The 15,834-nt window shown below is 42.6% G+C and overlaps 1 protein-coding gene across 1 annotated transcript; it reads right to left on the bottom strand.

The window, feature by feature from the left end:
* Positions 1–120: 120 nt before the first annotated feature.
* On the bottom strand, positions 121–14,787 carry acadvl (acyl-CoA dehydrogenase very long chain). Its single transcript, XM_069707650.1, has 21 exons — positions 14,646–14,787; positions 14,323–14,410; positions 14,133–14,202; positions 12,846–12,917; positions 12,337–12,409; positions 12,184–12,248; positions 11,941–12,075; positions 11,685–11,829; positions 11,155–11,284; positions 10,893–11,018; positions 10,523–10,721; positions 9,241–9,345; positions 8,801–8,887; positions 8,478–8,540; positions 4,192–4,293; positions 3,738–3,835; positions 2,842–2,914; positions 2,519–2,591; positions 2,268–2,340; positions 2,033–2,108; positions 121–1,460 (listed from the first exon to the last, which is right to left on the bottom strand). The coding sequence occupies exons 2-21, from the start codon at positions 14,394–14,396 to the stop codon at positions 1,323–1,325; spliced, it is 1,977 nt and encodes a 658-aa protein (XP_069563751.1). The 5' UTR covers positions 14,397–14,410; positions 14,646–14,787; the 3' UTR covers positions 121–1,322.
* Between the last annotated feature and the right edge of the window lie 1,047 nt (positions 14,788–15,834).

Genomic DNA, 15,834 nt, shown 5'->3' with positions numbered 1-15,834 from the left:
ATATATATATTTATTTTTTTTACTTCCATTAGCTCAGAAAGTGTCTCATTGTCAGTTTCTGCCACAGACAATGAGACAAAATGCTTCAAAGACGTGGACTTTACAGGAGGTACAACTTACTCAGGCAAAGGTACCTTTAATGACAGAAAAACTGCAGTACAAATAAATTCGACTTGTATGGACATCCATTGTGTTTACAAGCAGTGAAGCGGATAAATGGATTTACAGACGGATGAATAAATTATTTATGAATCCAAATAGTAGTTGTTCAAAGCGGATCTGCACAAACACGGTGACCTCACGACATCGTCTGGTACCTTTATCAGATCTCCGTTTAGATATAAATTGATCCCTTTAAAGCATCGCATCTAACCGCACTATAAAAATTAAAATGTTTGCTCTGTTCTATATACAAATGGTCATAAACCTAAAGCTTGAGCTGGAAGCAATAAAACCGGGTTTGCAGAATGATGGTACGTTTACAGTTGACGATGCCTCAGGAAATAAGCACGAAGAGTCGTTGTGGTGACTTTAGCCCACAGCAGAGTCAGCTGTACGTTTCCAAGTCAAAGCTCAGCAGCAGCTTCGAACAGGATCTGCGGACCGGTTTGTAAGGCAAAGGTTTTTCTCCTGACATTTAATGTTTCTGTGATGAGCACCGAGCGAGCTGCACATGCAGAAAGGCCTGAAAGAACATAAACACCACACCGTTTCATACATCTGAAGCTCCGTTAACTGGCCTCCTGTCTCAGCGTTGCATTGATCTCGTTATATTATTATTCAACCAAGAAAAATAAAATCTTAATTTGATGTTAACACAGGCCAAATGACATAATTTGATCAGTTACAGTTATGAAGTCTGAAAAAGGAAGTAAATGGCTCATTTAAATGCTCCATGCACACATTGAGAGACGCTGTTTCAGAGACGGGTTGTCGGACTGAATGTGGAAACTCCGGCTCTACTTCTGGAGGGCAGAAGAAGATAAATAAAGGAGAGCTTCACAAAGACACTAAAACTGATTACATTCCAGATCAAGATCCAATAATGAGTTTCAAATTGGGATTTCTGTGTAAAAACTATCAATCTTTCAGCCCTATTTTTTTTTTTTTTTTTTTTTTTTTTTTAAATGCAACTCACTACATCGCAACTTTATTCTAGTAAACAATCAAAAGGGCACTGATGGGTGATGGAGAGATGATGGTGATGATAAAGTTGATGAAATCTGGGAGGACTTGGCAACGACTTAGAATCTGGTTAGAGATTCAGAAGAGTGAAAAATATAAACCCCCCAAAAAAAGAAGATGCAGGGTGTGTGGAGCGTTTAGAAACCCAACGGGTGAGGAGGAACCGCACCTCCGTTCTCCACCACGGCTGCAGAGATGGTCCGCAAGTTCTTGAAGAGCTGTCTGGACTCACTGGAGCGGAGGGTCTTGATGTCGCGCATCACCCTCTCGTGGGCCTGAGGGGTGAAAAGATCAGGCGATGATGATGATGATGATGATGACACCACAAACCGGAGTGCCGTCTTTGTAAAATGCATCAGTTTGTCATCCAGGATGTACAGACGAGGATTAAAGGCTGTGAGCGGCAATCAAAAGATGAATAGCTAATAAATAAGTTTGAATTTGTTCAAACGGGGAAAAAAGCAGATGCACTTTGCACTGTTATTAAATTTGTTATCAACTTGTATGTGAGCCATCCTCATTTTAATATGCATCAGTGCCTTAAATAAGTATCTGAAAAACAGAAATTATTTTTCAATGTTGAATATTTTGCTCTACATGTTGTCAGGATTAATGTGTTTCTGGAAAAGCAGATTATGACATTTTTTTCCCACATTAAAATCTCATTTTAAGGTGGTGGAATAAAACTCTGCTTCCCATATAATCACTCTCTCCCTATCCTACTGCCCACCACAATATCTCCACTTAACAATTAAGATCATTAAACTCCTTAAAGAGCTTTCTTGTCAACAATATTCAGACTACTTGGAAACCCACTGAGGATGTGTGGCAGTGAAGAAGATCTCACCTCCATACACCAGGTCTCACACAGCATCTTCTCATGCTGAGCTGAAGCATGGCCCTGACTCAGAGCGCGAGAGGCCCTGTCAGAAAGGGGGTGGGGGGAGGGGGGGAGAAGGCGGTTTAGGCTGGGTATGAGTTTGTCTGGGGAATAAAAGAGCAGCATAAAGAAAGTGTGTGGGAGTGAATGGGGAACAGACTCGGAGGACGGGGGCTTTTCTGTTGTTTGCATGTGCGTGTACCTCGACAGGACGACCACCATGGCGTACAGGTCGATGGCACAGTCTGCAATTCTCTTCAGAACAAACTGTTCATCTGAAAAAGGGAAACCACCCGTTTAGTTGACAAACTTGTTACACTTCCACAAAATAGTTCCTCAATGGCAATGCCATTACTTTCAGTCCTGTGGATAACAGATATTTCACCATCCTAAACATCTGTAATGACTTGGGCAGCAGTGGAGGCCCAGATGTTTTGTCACGCGCTGACTTACCAATGATCTTCTTGCCATGTTTGATCAAAAGCTCCTCGGTGACGGCTCCGAACTGTTCGATGGCGCCGGCTGCCTGGAAAAAGCATCAGGAAACATGGTGGAAGTCAGAAGATGAAAGGCAACGCAGCGGAACAACTTCCACATTAAAACGAGTCCCGTCAAATTGTCAGACGCCCACTCGGGCCGTCCGGGCTGCTTTGGGCAAGTCCCTCAGACAAACACCCAAAGCATCAGTCGGGTTTCTGCCTCGAAACAGTCAAATATACTAAGAGACAGAAATGGAAAATAAAAGGTATCGCATCAACAGAAGACGTTGAACATACCAGTTCTCCGCTCTTTGCCAGCTCTGGATGAACACTTCCCTGCAGCGTCACACCTGTGCTCAAGCCGACCTTTCTACAAAAGACAAAACATAAATAAATAAATAATAAAGATTAAGCATTAAACAGTTATTTTATAGAAATTTGAAGAGAGTCCGTTCTGTCAGATAAGACGACTGAAACGTGTAGACAGAGTTATGACGGGGTCGAATTTAACTTTCTCAACATGATGTCAACCCACGTCTGGAAAATAAAACCGTGTGCCTGGTCTGAAAGGAAAGCCAGCCGTTGGAGAGGTAGGAGCGCACCATATCGCTCCATATAGATTTATAAAAAGCACGGATCCTGTGAGGCATCCAAAGTGATGCACTCAGCAGCTAAGTGTTAAAAGCTTGGTTAAAGGAGGGAAGACAGCAAAGAGGAGACAGAAATTGAGACAAATTAGCTGCCTACGAGGTCCATAATGAGCTTTTGGTCTGTAACAGCACTCGGAGAGCGTTAGCTGAACTGCTCAAGGAAGTATTCAATCCCATTAAAGTGAAGAGAGCAGGAAATTGCCAACGCTCAAATGTAAAGAAACAACTTTCACACCAAAACTTTTCTCTCCAAAGAAGTAAATACAAACAAATCTAAATCCTGAAAAGTTTCTGTTTGGAGAACACTGTCGGCTACTGATTTCTGCTACGGCATCAGCTGCACCAGACAAGTGGCATAATGATGAAATAAACGGATCTGGACTCAGTGAACTGCATTTTACATGCACTGTGCATTACAAGGGGAGCCCCCCACCTACCACCATCCCCATCTCCCACCAGCGACTACAGCACTCTACCACATTGTCTAGGCCACAGACCGGGGAAGGCAGAAAGAAGGAAGTGTGTCGTAAAGGGTGATGCAACCTTTTGGCCCTTTTAGTGATTTCTCCTGTGAGCAGCCCGGCGTTGCCGAGCGGGTTCTTCATGGCCTTCTGGAGGGTCTTCAGTTCGTTACCGGCGTTCTGGAGGGGAAGCAGAGAGGCACGTGCACAATATTAAGTTGGCGGGTGAATATAGATTCGAGCAGCTTTGCAGATGATTTAAAAGTTATATGCTGCTTCCTAATGAACGGTCCCTCCCTCTCCCTACTCAGGGATGTCTGTTTAGGGAAGTTGCTTCTCAATCACACCATTTTTAAAACTGCAAGATGTTGCAGCGTCTTAAAAAGCACATAGGAAGTACTGTTGAAGTTTCAAAGGCTGAGCAGAAAATCGCTTCCGCTGTACTTTTCCACACTGACATATCAGATCACCACAGCAGTCTGCTTAAAAAAAAACCACAAAAAAAACCCCATTAGAACAAGGAGGTTTCAGTTTACCTGGAAGCCATTGAGAGCCACAAAGAGCCTCAGGATGTCGTTTGTGCCCTCAAAGATGCGGAAAATTCTCAGATCCCTCATCACCCTTTCCACTCCACAGTCCTGCAGAAACACAACACTGATAATTAACCTTCTACTTGTAAAATATAGAGAACAATACAGGTTGTTTTCTTTCTCATCTACAGCTAGAATAAAGCTGCAATACACACATATAACCAAAAATCTACCTTTAAGAATGAACAAATTTTAGATTTTCTGAAACTGAAATCAAAAGTTGATTTTAGTGTAAATTCTGTGGTGTCTTTACCTCTTGAGCAACAAGCTGTGGCATTGAGGTTAGGTTAGGTAGTTACTTTATTAATCCCTGAGGGGACATTTTTTCGCTACAGCAGCATACAGGAAGCAATAAGATAACAATAGAATAATAGAAAAGCAATAAAATAGCAGTAAAAAAAATATGAAATATAAAATGCACAGTATATACAGTACAGTATATATCTATATATATTATACACACAAACAACCAAGAAACACAGTCAACAGTGTTATTGTTGTGTGATGGATTTTGCCAGAGGTGAGTTACAGGAATGATCTCCTGTATCAGGAATGATCTCCTGTATCTGTCCTTATGACAGCAGCTGGAGGAATCTTTTAGAGAACGTCCTCCTCTGTCCCTGTAGCAGGTGGTTGAGAGGGTGGACAGGATTATCCAAGATGGACAATAGTTTGTTCAGCGTCCTCCTCTCCACCACCTTTTCCAGACTATCTAGTTTGTAGCCGATGATGGAGCCGGCCTTCTTAACCAGTTTGTTAATAAGTCTGTTGGTGTCACCGGCTCCAATGCTGCCCCCCCCCCCTCTCCCCCAGCAGACCCCAGCGAAGTACAAAGCACTGGCCACAACAGATGGTAGAACATCTCCAACATCTTGCTGCACACATTGAAGGATCGAAGTTTCCTCAAGAAACAGAGTCGACTCATCACCTTCTTGTAGACAGCGTTGATGTTGGTCTTCCAGTTCAGTCTGTTGTCATGGAGACACCAGGTACTTGTACTCCTCCACCATGTCCACCTCCTCTCCCAGAACTCTCAGCGGTTGTGGAGCCGTCGTCTTCCTCCTGAAGTCGACCACCATCTCTCTGGTCTTGGCCACGTTCAGGAGCAGGTGATTTCTTCTCGCCCACTCCACAAAGTCCTCCACTACTGCCCTGTACTCGTCCTCCCGTCCATCCCTTATACATCCCACCACTGCAGAGTCATCAGAGAACTTCTGCAGATGGCAGGACTCTGAGTTGCCTGCTTCAGGCTCAGGTTGAAGAGGTGTTGTAGGACCTCAGCCAGCTGGACGGCGCAGGTCTTCAGGACCACGGGGCTGATGCTGTCAGGTCCTGCAGCCTTGCGCTGGTGGAGTCTCTCCAGCTGTCTCCTAACCTGGCCAGTCGTCACAGAGAGGGAGGTGGAGGGGGGTCAAGGTGTCGATGGAGGAAGAGCCCTTTGAGATTGAGAGCTCTATGCAGCTCACCAGGGGGGGCAGAGGGGGGAGGGGGGAGGCAGCAGAGGTGTTTGGGAGGTGTGAGGCGTAGAGGAGACAGATGAGGGCGGTGAACTAAACCTGTTGAAGAAACAGTTTAGTTCATTGGACCTCTCCAGGGAGCCCCCTGGTTGTTCCTCTCCAGGTTCCCCCTGGTTGTTCCTCTCCAGGTTCCCCCTGGTTGTTCCTCTCCAGGTTCCCCCTGGTTGTCTCTCTCTCCCCTTGAACCCAGTAATCTCCTTCATACCGGTCCACACCTCCCTCACCTTGTTCTGCTGGAGTTTTGCCTCCAGCTTCCTCCTGTAGGAGTCCTTGCACTCCCTCATCTTCTCCTTCAGGTGGCGCTGCACTCTCCTGAGCTCCTCCCTGTCCCCAGACCTGAAGGCTGCTTTCTTCTTATTAAGAAGATCTTTCAGGTCACTGGTGATCCACGGTTTATTGTTGGGGAAGCAGTGTCCAGTCCGGGATGGTACGGTGGTGTGTTCACAGAATTTGATGTATTCTGTGATACAGTCCGTCCTGCTGTTGATGTCCTCCCCATGTGGTCCAAACAGCACATCCCAGTCCGTGGACTCAAAGCAGTCCTGCAGGGCATCTTTAGCCTCCTGTGTCCACCTCCTCACAGTCCTGGTGGTCACAGGCTGCCTCTGCACCAGGGGAACATACTTGGGAGTCAGCAGGACCAGGTTGTGATCCGACCTACCAAGGGGGGGAAGGGCAGTAGTACTGTATGCATCCATGGCATTAGCATACAGTAGGTCCAGAGTTTTATTGTTCCGGGTGGGGCAGTTCACATACTGGTGCAAAGTTGGCAGAGCTTTATCCAGACTGGTTAAAGTCTCCAGTAACTGCCAAAAATGCACCGGGATGCTTAGTCTGCATTTGATAATAATCATAATCTCATACATAGGAAATAATTTAATTTGCTGTCTCGCACAAGTGAAAATAAGGTGTTGAAAACAGCAGCTGCAAAGAGGAATAGAGATGCTCACTGTGCACCGGAGTGCTTTTGGATTCTGTTTGTATTTTAAGCTGCACAGAAATGAAAATGTACAGAGAGGAAACACTTCTGATTCGTGTTCTTTGTGAAGTGAAACCTCGAGTCAAAATGAGCAGCGTGAGCAGAAATCAAAACCTCTTGCTTCAGTGAAAAGACGGCTCAATAATTTTATTTAAAATCATTTTATACCACCTGCTCAATCAATGCTCTACAATGTTCCTATTAACGCTTAGGTTTTTAATCAACTCTGGAGTTTTTCTGTTGTCTGACTAACTTGCAGAGCTTGTTTTGTCCTCCCACATGTAATGCTGGCAGGGTACAACGTGTACAACACTTTCCCCCATTATAAGAGCTGCACATTTGTTCAGGCAGTGGTCTGCCGCATCGTCTGGTTTATTTTTAACACTATTGTTTACAACAACTCCATTTCGCCCACGTATCTTCAGCTGGTTTGTACCAGTTACCCCTCTAAGCTTTTTGGTTATTATTTATTTGATGTTTTTTTAATCTGAAGAAACCATCAGTGTGGTTTCAGCGTTTTCTGAGCGTGAGTGTCTTGCAACCGTGTAACTCAACTCCGTGGCAAGCTGAATGAACATCTGTACTATATACACACTGTGCGTGACTCGGAGATCAAAATTTAATTTCATAGCTGTTATTGCTGCATGATTATCTAATAATAATAATCTGCTGTTGAGATAAGCTGTCAAGTAAACATGTTGACTTTAAGTTAATTATGATGGCAAATAAAAAAAAATAACGTGCAATATTTACATATGCACACAGTAAATACACAGAGTGGCCAAAGCAGGAAGGAAAGGCTCCACCAACCCAATGAACCGGGAATTAAAAGTCCCGTCTACGCATTGTTGTTTGAGTTTCTACCGCACCTGTTTAAAATGTTCTTCTACACATGGCTGAACATCAACAAAGTTCAGATTAACAACTGCGATGTTTGAATAGATGTTTCAGAGGGGACGTACAGAAGCAAAAACACCAGAACAACTACCAGGATCTGGTAGATCTGGTTAGTTAGAAGTTGATCTGGTAGATCTGGGATCTGCAAAGTATCACCAGTCTTTTATTTCTGCTTCAGACTGACAACGTTAGATTTTACGACTCTCGTTCACTAACTCATTTAAGATCAACAAAAGTTCAAAAAAGTGCTGACATTGTTAAAACTAGACGATTGTGTGAATGGATGTTGCCTCTAAACTCCATAGGCCTTCGTTTGTGTTTATGGATGTTCAGCAGGGGGGAACCATGATGTAAAAGCTCCGGGGTTGACGACAATATGTTTGGAACCAGAAACTGTGACCCAAGAACTTCTAAATGTTCCATTTATCTTAGTAGTCGGATCTGAGAATGACGTCACACCCTAGCAGTGAAGGTCAGAGAAGTTAGCAATTGTGAATGGATTTCAGATTTACCAAAATAAATGCATGATTAAACCTCGTTTATCGTGACTGAAACACTAGTGCAGATTTTTACATTTCTAAAATGGTTCCTTGGTTCTTAGAAAAGTTCTTGCAGTAAAAATGGGCTAATTTATATAACAAGGTACTTTTTTGTGACTATGGAGCTCAGATCAAGATCCAGAGTTCCTTGAATAGCTGTTTTATCAACCTGTATTTACCGCTTTCACGGGGCTATTAAATGCTAAATATAAAAAACCAGCAAATTAAAGCCGGCGGCAAAATAAACCATTAAACGTGCTTCTTGGTTCGTATGTGACAGGATGTGGACTGAGCACTCACCTTCATGAAACCCATGCCACCCATGACCTGAATACACTCGTCTGTCACAGTCCATGCTGCTTCCTGTTGACCAAAAAAAAGACACACACAGATCAAATTTAATCTTAAATCTGTAAACAAGCCTCAAGTCATCTACTTCCTCTGTTCACCTCCCCCCGATGCTTCAACCTTCCACAGAATCAGGAACATTATGAATATTATGAAAAAGCCCTCAAGTTTGCAAGCAGTGAATAACTGCAGCATAGTAAGTAAAGACCCTTTGGTTACCAGAAGAGAGGTTAACTGCTCGACTGCAACTACACGTGCATTTTAAGAGTTCTTACAGAGGCAAAGATCTTGCTGATGGCGGCTTCGATCTGGAATTCACTCGCTCCGCTGTCCATGTTCCCACTGATCATGTAGGCCATCGACTGCAGAAAGACACAGATGAAGTCAGGTCAACGTGGATTTAAGACATATTGTGCATCAGCACAGAATAATGCAAAGATTAGACTAAATAAATAAAATACTGATATGTACTTTAGTTGAATGAGAATTTGTCTTTGAGATCTCTGTTCACGGTAGATTAAAGAGGACATTAACAAGGAAACAAAAATCAAAACAAGACCAAATATATTCAATAATAATTCATCAAACCTGTTTGATATATTTGTACAAGAATTAGCATTAGATTAAGTGTGGCGCTTGTTGTGTGTTGAGATAAATGTGCTTCAGACGGGAGTATGGGTTAATAAACAGTGACTGCTAGACAGCGGCAGCTGACCTCAGTGACATAGAGCAGCATCGTCATGCGAGCCATCTTCTCCTGGATGGCTCCGTAGTTGTGGATCTTGCTGCCAAACTGGGTTCTGTTGGCTGCGTGATCCACCTGAAGGAAAGAGGAAAAACAACCGTCACCATCAGACCTGAATTCATAGTTACAAGCTGTAATTCACAACGAGGTCTAACGGACGGATTCAACATTTCTTTATTTAGCAAACTTTTTGCCACCTTTTTGGGCTTCCCTAAAATATTGCTGCTGTCTAGTTTTTGTTCAGAAAGAGGAAGTTTGGCGAGGCTGGCAGCCATCATGCTGAGGTCTGGTCAATGCTGTGGTGACCGATAAAACTGGAAGCTAAATGCCAAAAGACCTGATAGTAAACAACAGATAAGAGGTCTGCTGACTTTAAAAAGCTCCACTTCTGCAGTTAAATCTGCTGAATCACCAAAATGTTAGAAAATGGTGAAAAATGTCCACCAGTGTTTCCCAAAGCCTAAAATGTCTTGATTAGTCCCAACAAACAGTCCACAACCAAAATATATAGTTTATTATCATGTACCTCTAAAAGAACCAGAAAATATATTCACATTGAAGCTTAAAGAAGCTGGAATCAGACAATTTTAATGTTTCTTTTCAAGTTAAAAATTCCTCAAATATCAAAATAGTTTGGGATTAATTTTGTTGATCGACTAATTGAATAATTATTGCAGACCTAGAAGCCTTCACCTACAGTTCTGTTGAATTTGTATGTGCATCGCCATTGAATGCATATGATAGATTAAACAAAAAGATCATGAGCACCAAGCTGATGTCCTTCACCAAAAATCAATGTTATATTTCATGTTCTAGTTGAAGTAACACATTCGTGATATTTGAAACTGTTTTGAACTCTTCCAAATGGCAGAAGTCTGTCCCTGTTGTTTCAGACATTTAACTCTTCAACACCATTTTGAATCAGGAATCTCAGGTTGAATATGTTTACATTTGGGAAAAGATGACTTTTGGTACTTTTTGGCCCGTTTCAATCTTCAGTGCCTGTAACAGCAGCTACAGGCTGCCTGGTAAGAAGGGGAATTTACCACTAACCAACAACAAAGGAAACACAAGCTTGCAGCAACAAGGGGTGTAACACAGAACATAAAGACAAGAAACAAGGCAGCAGATGTGAAGCACAGCAGCACATTTAGAAACAAAGCTGAAAGTGAAAAACAAAAAAACAGCTCTGCTGTCACACGACTTCCCTTTATGTCTACACCATAGGTGGTGCCATAGATAGTTCACTCACAGCTTTGCTGATGACATTCTTCATGGTGCCGGAGAGGGCGGCCGCCATGCCGAAGCGGCCGTTATTAAGGATGTTCATGGCGACCTTAAAACCTCCTCCGACTTCACCCAGCACGCAGTCGGCCGGCACGCGAACGTTATCAAAATAGACCTCCGCCGTGTTGGACGCCTTGATGCCCATTTTCTTCTCTGGAGGGCCACTGCGAGTAAAAAGATGAGGAGTTGTGGAGGGGAAGGAAGAAATATAACAAAACGAAGAGGGAGATTTTGTGGGTCCAAAAAAGACAAACCTCTTTTTGTTTCAGCACCAAAGCATCTGGTCTGAATCAGAGTTTACTGACAAATGGTGGATGAAGAATACTTGCGCTCACCTGGTCACTCCTCCAAAGCTCCTCTCCACGACGAAGGCTGTGATCTTGTCCTTCATCTCCCCCGTCTTGGGATCCTTCATGGGAGTCTTGGCGAACACTGTGAAAATCTCAGCCAGGCCTCCGTTGCTGACAAGAGAAAAGAAAATATCAAGACGGAGAAAAACTCACAAACAGTTTGCAGCCATTACTGTACGTTATTGGACAGGTTATGCAATGCTGCCTCCTTGTGGAGAACGCATTATTGCACTGATTATGTTCTCACCTGATCCAGATCTTGCTTCCATTGAGAGTGAAGAACTTTCCGCAGGGCGACTGAACGGCTATGGTCTTGATTGAGGCGGCATCAGAACCGCTGGCAGGTTCAGTCAGGCAGAAGGCGGCGATATTCTCACCTGGAGGGACACAAACACAAACAAACTACACAAATGACTGAGCAGCTTTATATTTTACTTTTCTAAAATTCTACGAAAATAACTTGTGGCATTTCTCTCTTGGTTGAAGAGCTATAAGGATAGAAAACTAAAGATACGGTCCAGAGTACGGTCACGGAAAAGTCTGGCAATATTCTGTTTCCCTTCCGGTCAACAAACCAACCAACCAAAAATGATCTGATCATCCTAACAAGTTAATCTGATTAGTCCAAACCTAATGTATTGTAATCCTTTTAGCCACAGATGTCCTGCCTCGCCTAAAACATCCCTAACACATTTCCAAGCATGTTTGCTATTAAGAGCGACAATCTACATCTGGAAAGGTGGCGGTAAATCAGGGCGGTGCTGCTGCTCTTCTTACCCGAGGCCAGCTTTGGCAGGTACTTCTCCTTCTGGGCTGGATTTCCAAAAAGCAGAATTCCCTTGAACCCAATAGACTGGTGGGCCCCCAGAGTGATGCCAACACCCATGTCATGAGCACCAACGATCTCAACCAACCGGGCGTACTGCAGGATGGACGGATGCATATTCTCACATTAGACTTGGAGCCCTTATCTGTCTGACACGGTCAACAGCTAGATAATATTAATGCGTACGTGTTGTTAAAGCAGCTGTACCTGGGTGTTTGAGAGGCCGAGCCCGCCCAGGTCAGCCGGCACCTGCAGGCCGAAGGCACCCATCTCCTTCAGGCCCTCCATGGTGTGATCCTCCACCTTCTCCAAGGCATCGTTCTTGGCAGGATCATTTACCTCCTGTCACGAGGAGGTAGAAACATGGCAGGGAGGGAGGTGAGTAAGAGATTTGTAAACCGGCTGTGAGCATAAAGTGGATATTATTTTAGTCAAGAGGTTTAAAATTACCTCAAAAAACTTGCTGACTGGCCCCACAAGCTCTCGAAGGAACTGCTCCTGCTCCTCGTTGAGGGCTGCATGACAGACAAATATAATGACACTGAAACGTTTTTCTTAATTCTGCAGACTCAATTAAATATTAACATGAATATCATAGATTACCTGAGGGAAAGGGAAACACCTGGGCAGTTGAGATCTGCCCCTTGAAAATGTTGACAGCAAACGATTTGGATTCCTGTAAAAAATTAAGACAAACAGTATATTTTGTGCCAACACAAACACACTATATACATTTATATATTTGTTTAATTAAAGTTGCCCTGTGGAGCTTTACTGTACAAAAAAACCCTTCATGTTTACTATAGTTGTGTAACTTTGAGGCTCAACAAATATGTTGCATTTACTGGTAGAAACCTTTGCAAAGCAGAAGACCATGTGTGTGTGCATTCAAATAAAACATCTAAACATAAAAAAATAAATAAAAAAATAGGGTAAATATCACTACAAAAGGCCAAAAACTCCACCATGAACCTTTAATTCTTCTTATGCGTTAACTCCACCGATACAATCATTTGTACCGAGGCAGATTTAAACCATTCAAATACTCATTAAAAGTAATAAAAAAAACTAAATATGATCCCAAATATAACAATTACAGATAATTAACATACAGCAGCAACTGTCTTTTTTTCCACTTTAGCAGCAGCATCACTGCCGACCGCTGCTGGTTTCTCCAGCACCGCCTGAAGACAAACAGCAAAACAAAGTTTGAACAGAGCAGCTCACCAACAGTTCATCAATTCAGTAAAAAAGCAGAGGAACTGTAAACTGTCTCTGGAAGAAAGTGAAGCTTAAACCTGTACAGCAAGACTTTCACATATAAATGAATGTCCCGTTAGGCATTCAAGAAAGATCTGTAGAGTGGACGCAACTGATAAAAAAAATTTTAAAATCTCTGCGTTCAGATGAAGTAATTGACAGAGACCACAAACACGGATAGTCACTGGTAGCTTTTCCCCGTTGGAGGGTGCTGAAAGACAAAAGGTTAAAGAGGGCAAACACAGATGTCACGTAACTGCGCTGGGACAGGTTGCTATTTGTAAAATATTTGTATTAGGCTCTGTCGTTTTTGTATTTACTCCCACTGCCAGAGGGGATCTATAAAAAAATTCCACACGGCAGCTTCGTAGCGTGAACATAGAAAATGACTTCTACAGATTCAGTGGCAGACATCTGCCATCGAGTCATAACAAACCAATAGCCAGCAGGACAATCAAAGAGTCGGACAATCAGCTGTCCACTGCTGAAAAGGATTTTGTATCGAGAACAAACAAAAACATAGCTGAAGGTTTTTCCAATCACAGCCGTGGACACGTGCTTGGTAGGAGGCCCAAGGGACTGACGTCCAGGTCCAAATGGGTGAGAGGTGATTCAACCAGCTGAGTGCAGTGCAGGTGACACATATTTTTAAATCTGGGCGATGTCTAATGCGTCCAATAATAAAACCAGCAAAATAAAAACAACCAATCTGCTTTTAATTACCGCCATCCAAACAAACTGCATGCTGACTGTTGTATGGCATTGCCTTTGATTTTACAGATAATGACTGATTGAACCTAAAGTGTGCTGCGTTTATTAGATTAAACTATAATACAGCAAATATCCAGCAGTGTGAAGCCATGTCGTTCCCACGTTTTACACGCAAGTCTTTTGTTGTGAACTCTCGCCAGTGTCACCCACATTCACGGTGTCACCTTTTAATAACTCAAGTCACATGACCCAGTGAACTTTCCTCCACTTCCAACAGGAGGGCGCGTCAACGTTATGTCAGCCAGACAAGGACAATAACCGCACTGTAAAATATCGAGAAAAAACAAACAACAACAACAACAACAACACAGCATGCAACAAACATATAGGACAACATAATATATAACGATAGGCTCGTGTTATTGTACCTCGGCGGCCGGGCTGGCGTAGAGACGTGCGTTGTGCACAGGGACAACAGCACCGGCCCGACGCTGACCTCTGAAAGTCCAGACAAGAAACCACAGTTAAATAAATCAAAGAGGGGGAAAAAAATAAATAAAAACAAATATCTTATTTTCGACCAAAATGGTTCAACAGCAGGTTTAAACATTTACCCACCCGGATAACATGGGAGGAATCCTGAGAACGGTTCCGCACAGAGCGGAAGACTGGCTCACTTTACGGAGCAGCATTTTCCTTTTTTGTTCTAGAAAAAGATAAATAAATACACGATAATTAGTTAAATAACACATAATTGAATTTCCAAACACGGACGGAGACAGTGGAGGTTAAAGGAGCCGTTAACATGGCAGGCGGAGCCAGCAGCGACGTAACCACGGCCGTTTGTTTTGTAACTTGGCCCGTTTGACTCGCGTTAAAAAAAAAAAAAGGACTTTAATTACTTTTCTAAAAGATGAACAACATCGATTTAAATGACAGACCTGTGCAGGGATACTAAAACACGTCAGCAGCGTCCCTCCAAATACACCGCAGCAAGCAGGTCGGAAACTAGTTTCCTTCGGTTTCTTCTTCTGCGGTTGCGGTTCTTCCCGTCGCACTAGCGCCCTCTTTCTGTCGGCTGAAAAGGCGACTTTAAAAATACATTAAAAAAAAATTAAAAAATTTGTGTGATCACGGGGTAGGGATCATATCTATTTTTAGACGACTTTCTTCTTTTCTTCTGAATATATATTAACCGAATAAAACATGACGCACTACCACGGGGCCTGCTGGGAGGTGCGCAGGGGTGGCCGGATGCCGCAGTGCTTCATGGGATACGTAGTTTTACAGTATCACGTGGCTCTATGTTTACGAGGAGGCAGAAATGTACTTTTATTTGACTAAACAAAAATGAAGAAAATCTAATGATTAAAAACTGCACAGTAATATATAAATACAGTAAAACTGTGCAAGTGACATTTTCTATAAAGCAAAATTTTAAAAAAAAGCTAATAGCTTTCATACTTAAAAATGGTGAATATACTTTTATTTACATAAATATTTATTTCTTTCCTTACACATCATTTGCCAAAAGAGGACATACTGAATTTATTTTTTGTTCTTATTCTCTGAACTAGTTAATTAACATCTATTTTGCCCCTGGACCTCGACTAAAATTTAACTTATCAGGTTATGATTGAAGAATATAGTTTGACTTCTTCTGTTGACACACTTGGCAGTGCCCTCATTATGCAGAATATCCAGTGTTGGTCACATTAGACTCTATTGGGTTATCGTCACTGATGAATAAATGTGTGAGCAGTACTTTCAACAAGTATTTCTTCACCGTGGTGTCGATTCTTTTACCTAAAGGTTTTGAGTACTTTTCCCGTCACTGCTGGTTGATTGAGGTGAGACAACTGCTTCATGCTGCCGTCTGGTTTAATTTGCAGCAACATAAGATTATTTATGAACTGATCATTTTTCACTGTAACTACAGCTGTGAGAGTAAAAAAAAAAAAAAAAAAAAAAAAAAAAAAACTCAGTATTTGCCTCTGAAATGGAGAAGAAATACAAAGAAAACTGTAGTCTATTATGTCTATGATGAATAAATCTAGCAGTGATCTGTGGTAGGTTGCGTATATGATGACTCAGCAGGTGGAAGCACTAATTAATAATGTATTCATGCTG

The sequence above is a fragment of the Brachyistius frenatus genome, unplaced genomic scaffold (genome assembly GCF_029030835.1).
Source record: "Brachyistius frenatus isolate BFR_SWC_R1_liver_20210118 unplaced genomic scaffold, ASM2903083v1 Contig_70, whole genome shotgun sequence".
NCBI lineage: Eukaryota > Metazoa > Chordata > Actinopteri > Embiotocidae > Brachyistius > Brachyistius frenatus.
This window is presented reverse-complemented; position numbering and strand designations above follow the sequence as displayed.

What these genes read in the sequence shown, in the direction of transcription:
- acadvl (XM_069707650.1), bottom strand. Translation starts at nt 14,396, where the DNA reads ATGCTGCTCCGTAAAGTGAGCCAGTCTTCCGCTCTGTGCGGAACCGTT. An exon ending in CCTGCCAAAGCTGGCCTCGG is followed by an intron (nt 11,285 to 11,684) that starts GTAAGAAGAGCA and finishes GTGTCCCTCCAG; the next exon opens with GTGAGAATATCGCCGCCTTC. An exon ending in GGAAGCAAGATCTGGATCAG is followed by an intron (nt 11,019 to 11,154) that starts GTGAGAACATAA and finishes TTCTCTTGTCAG; the next exon opens with CAACGGAGGCCTGGCTGAGA.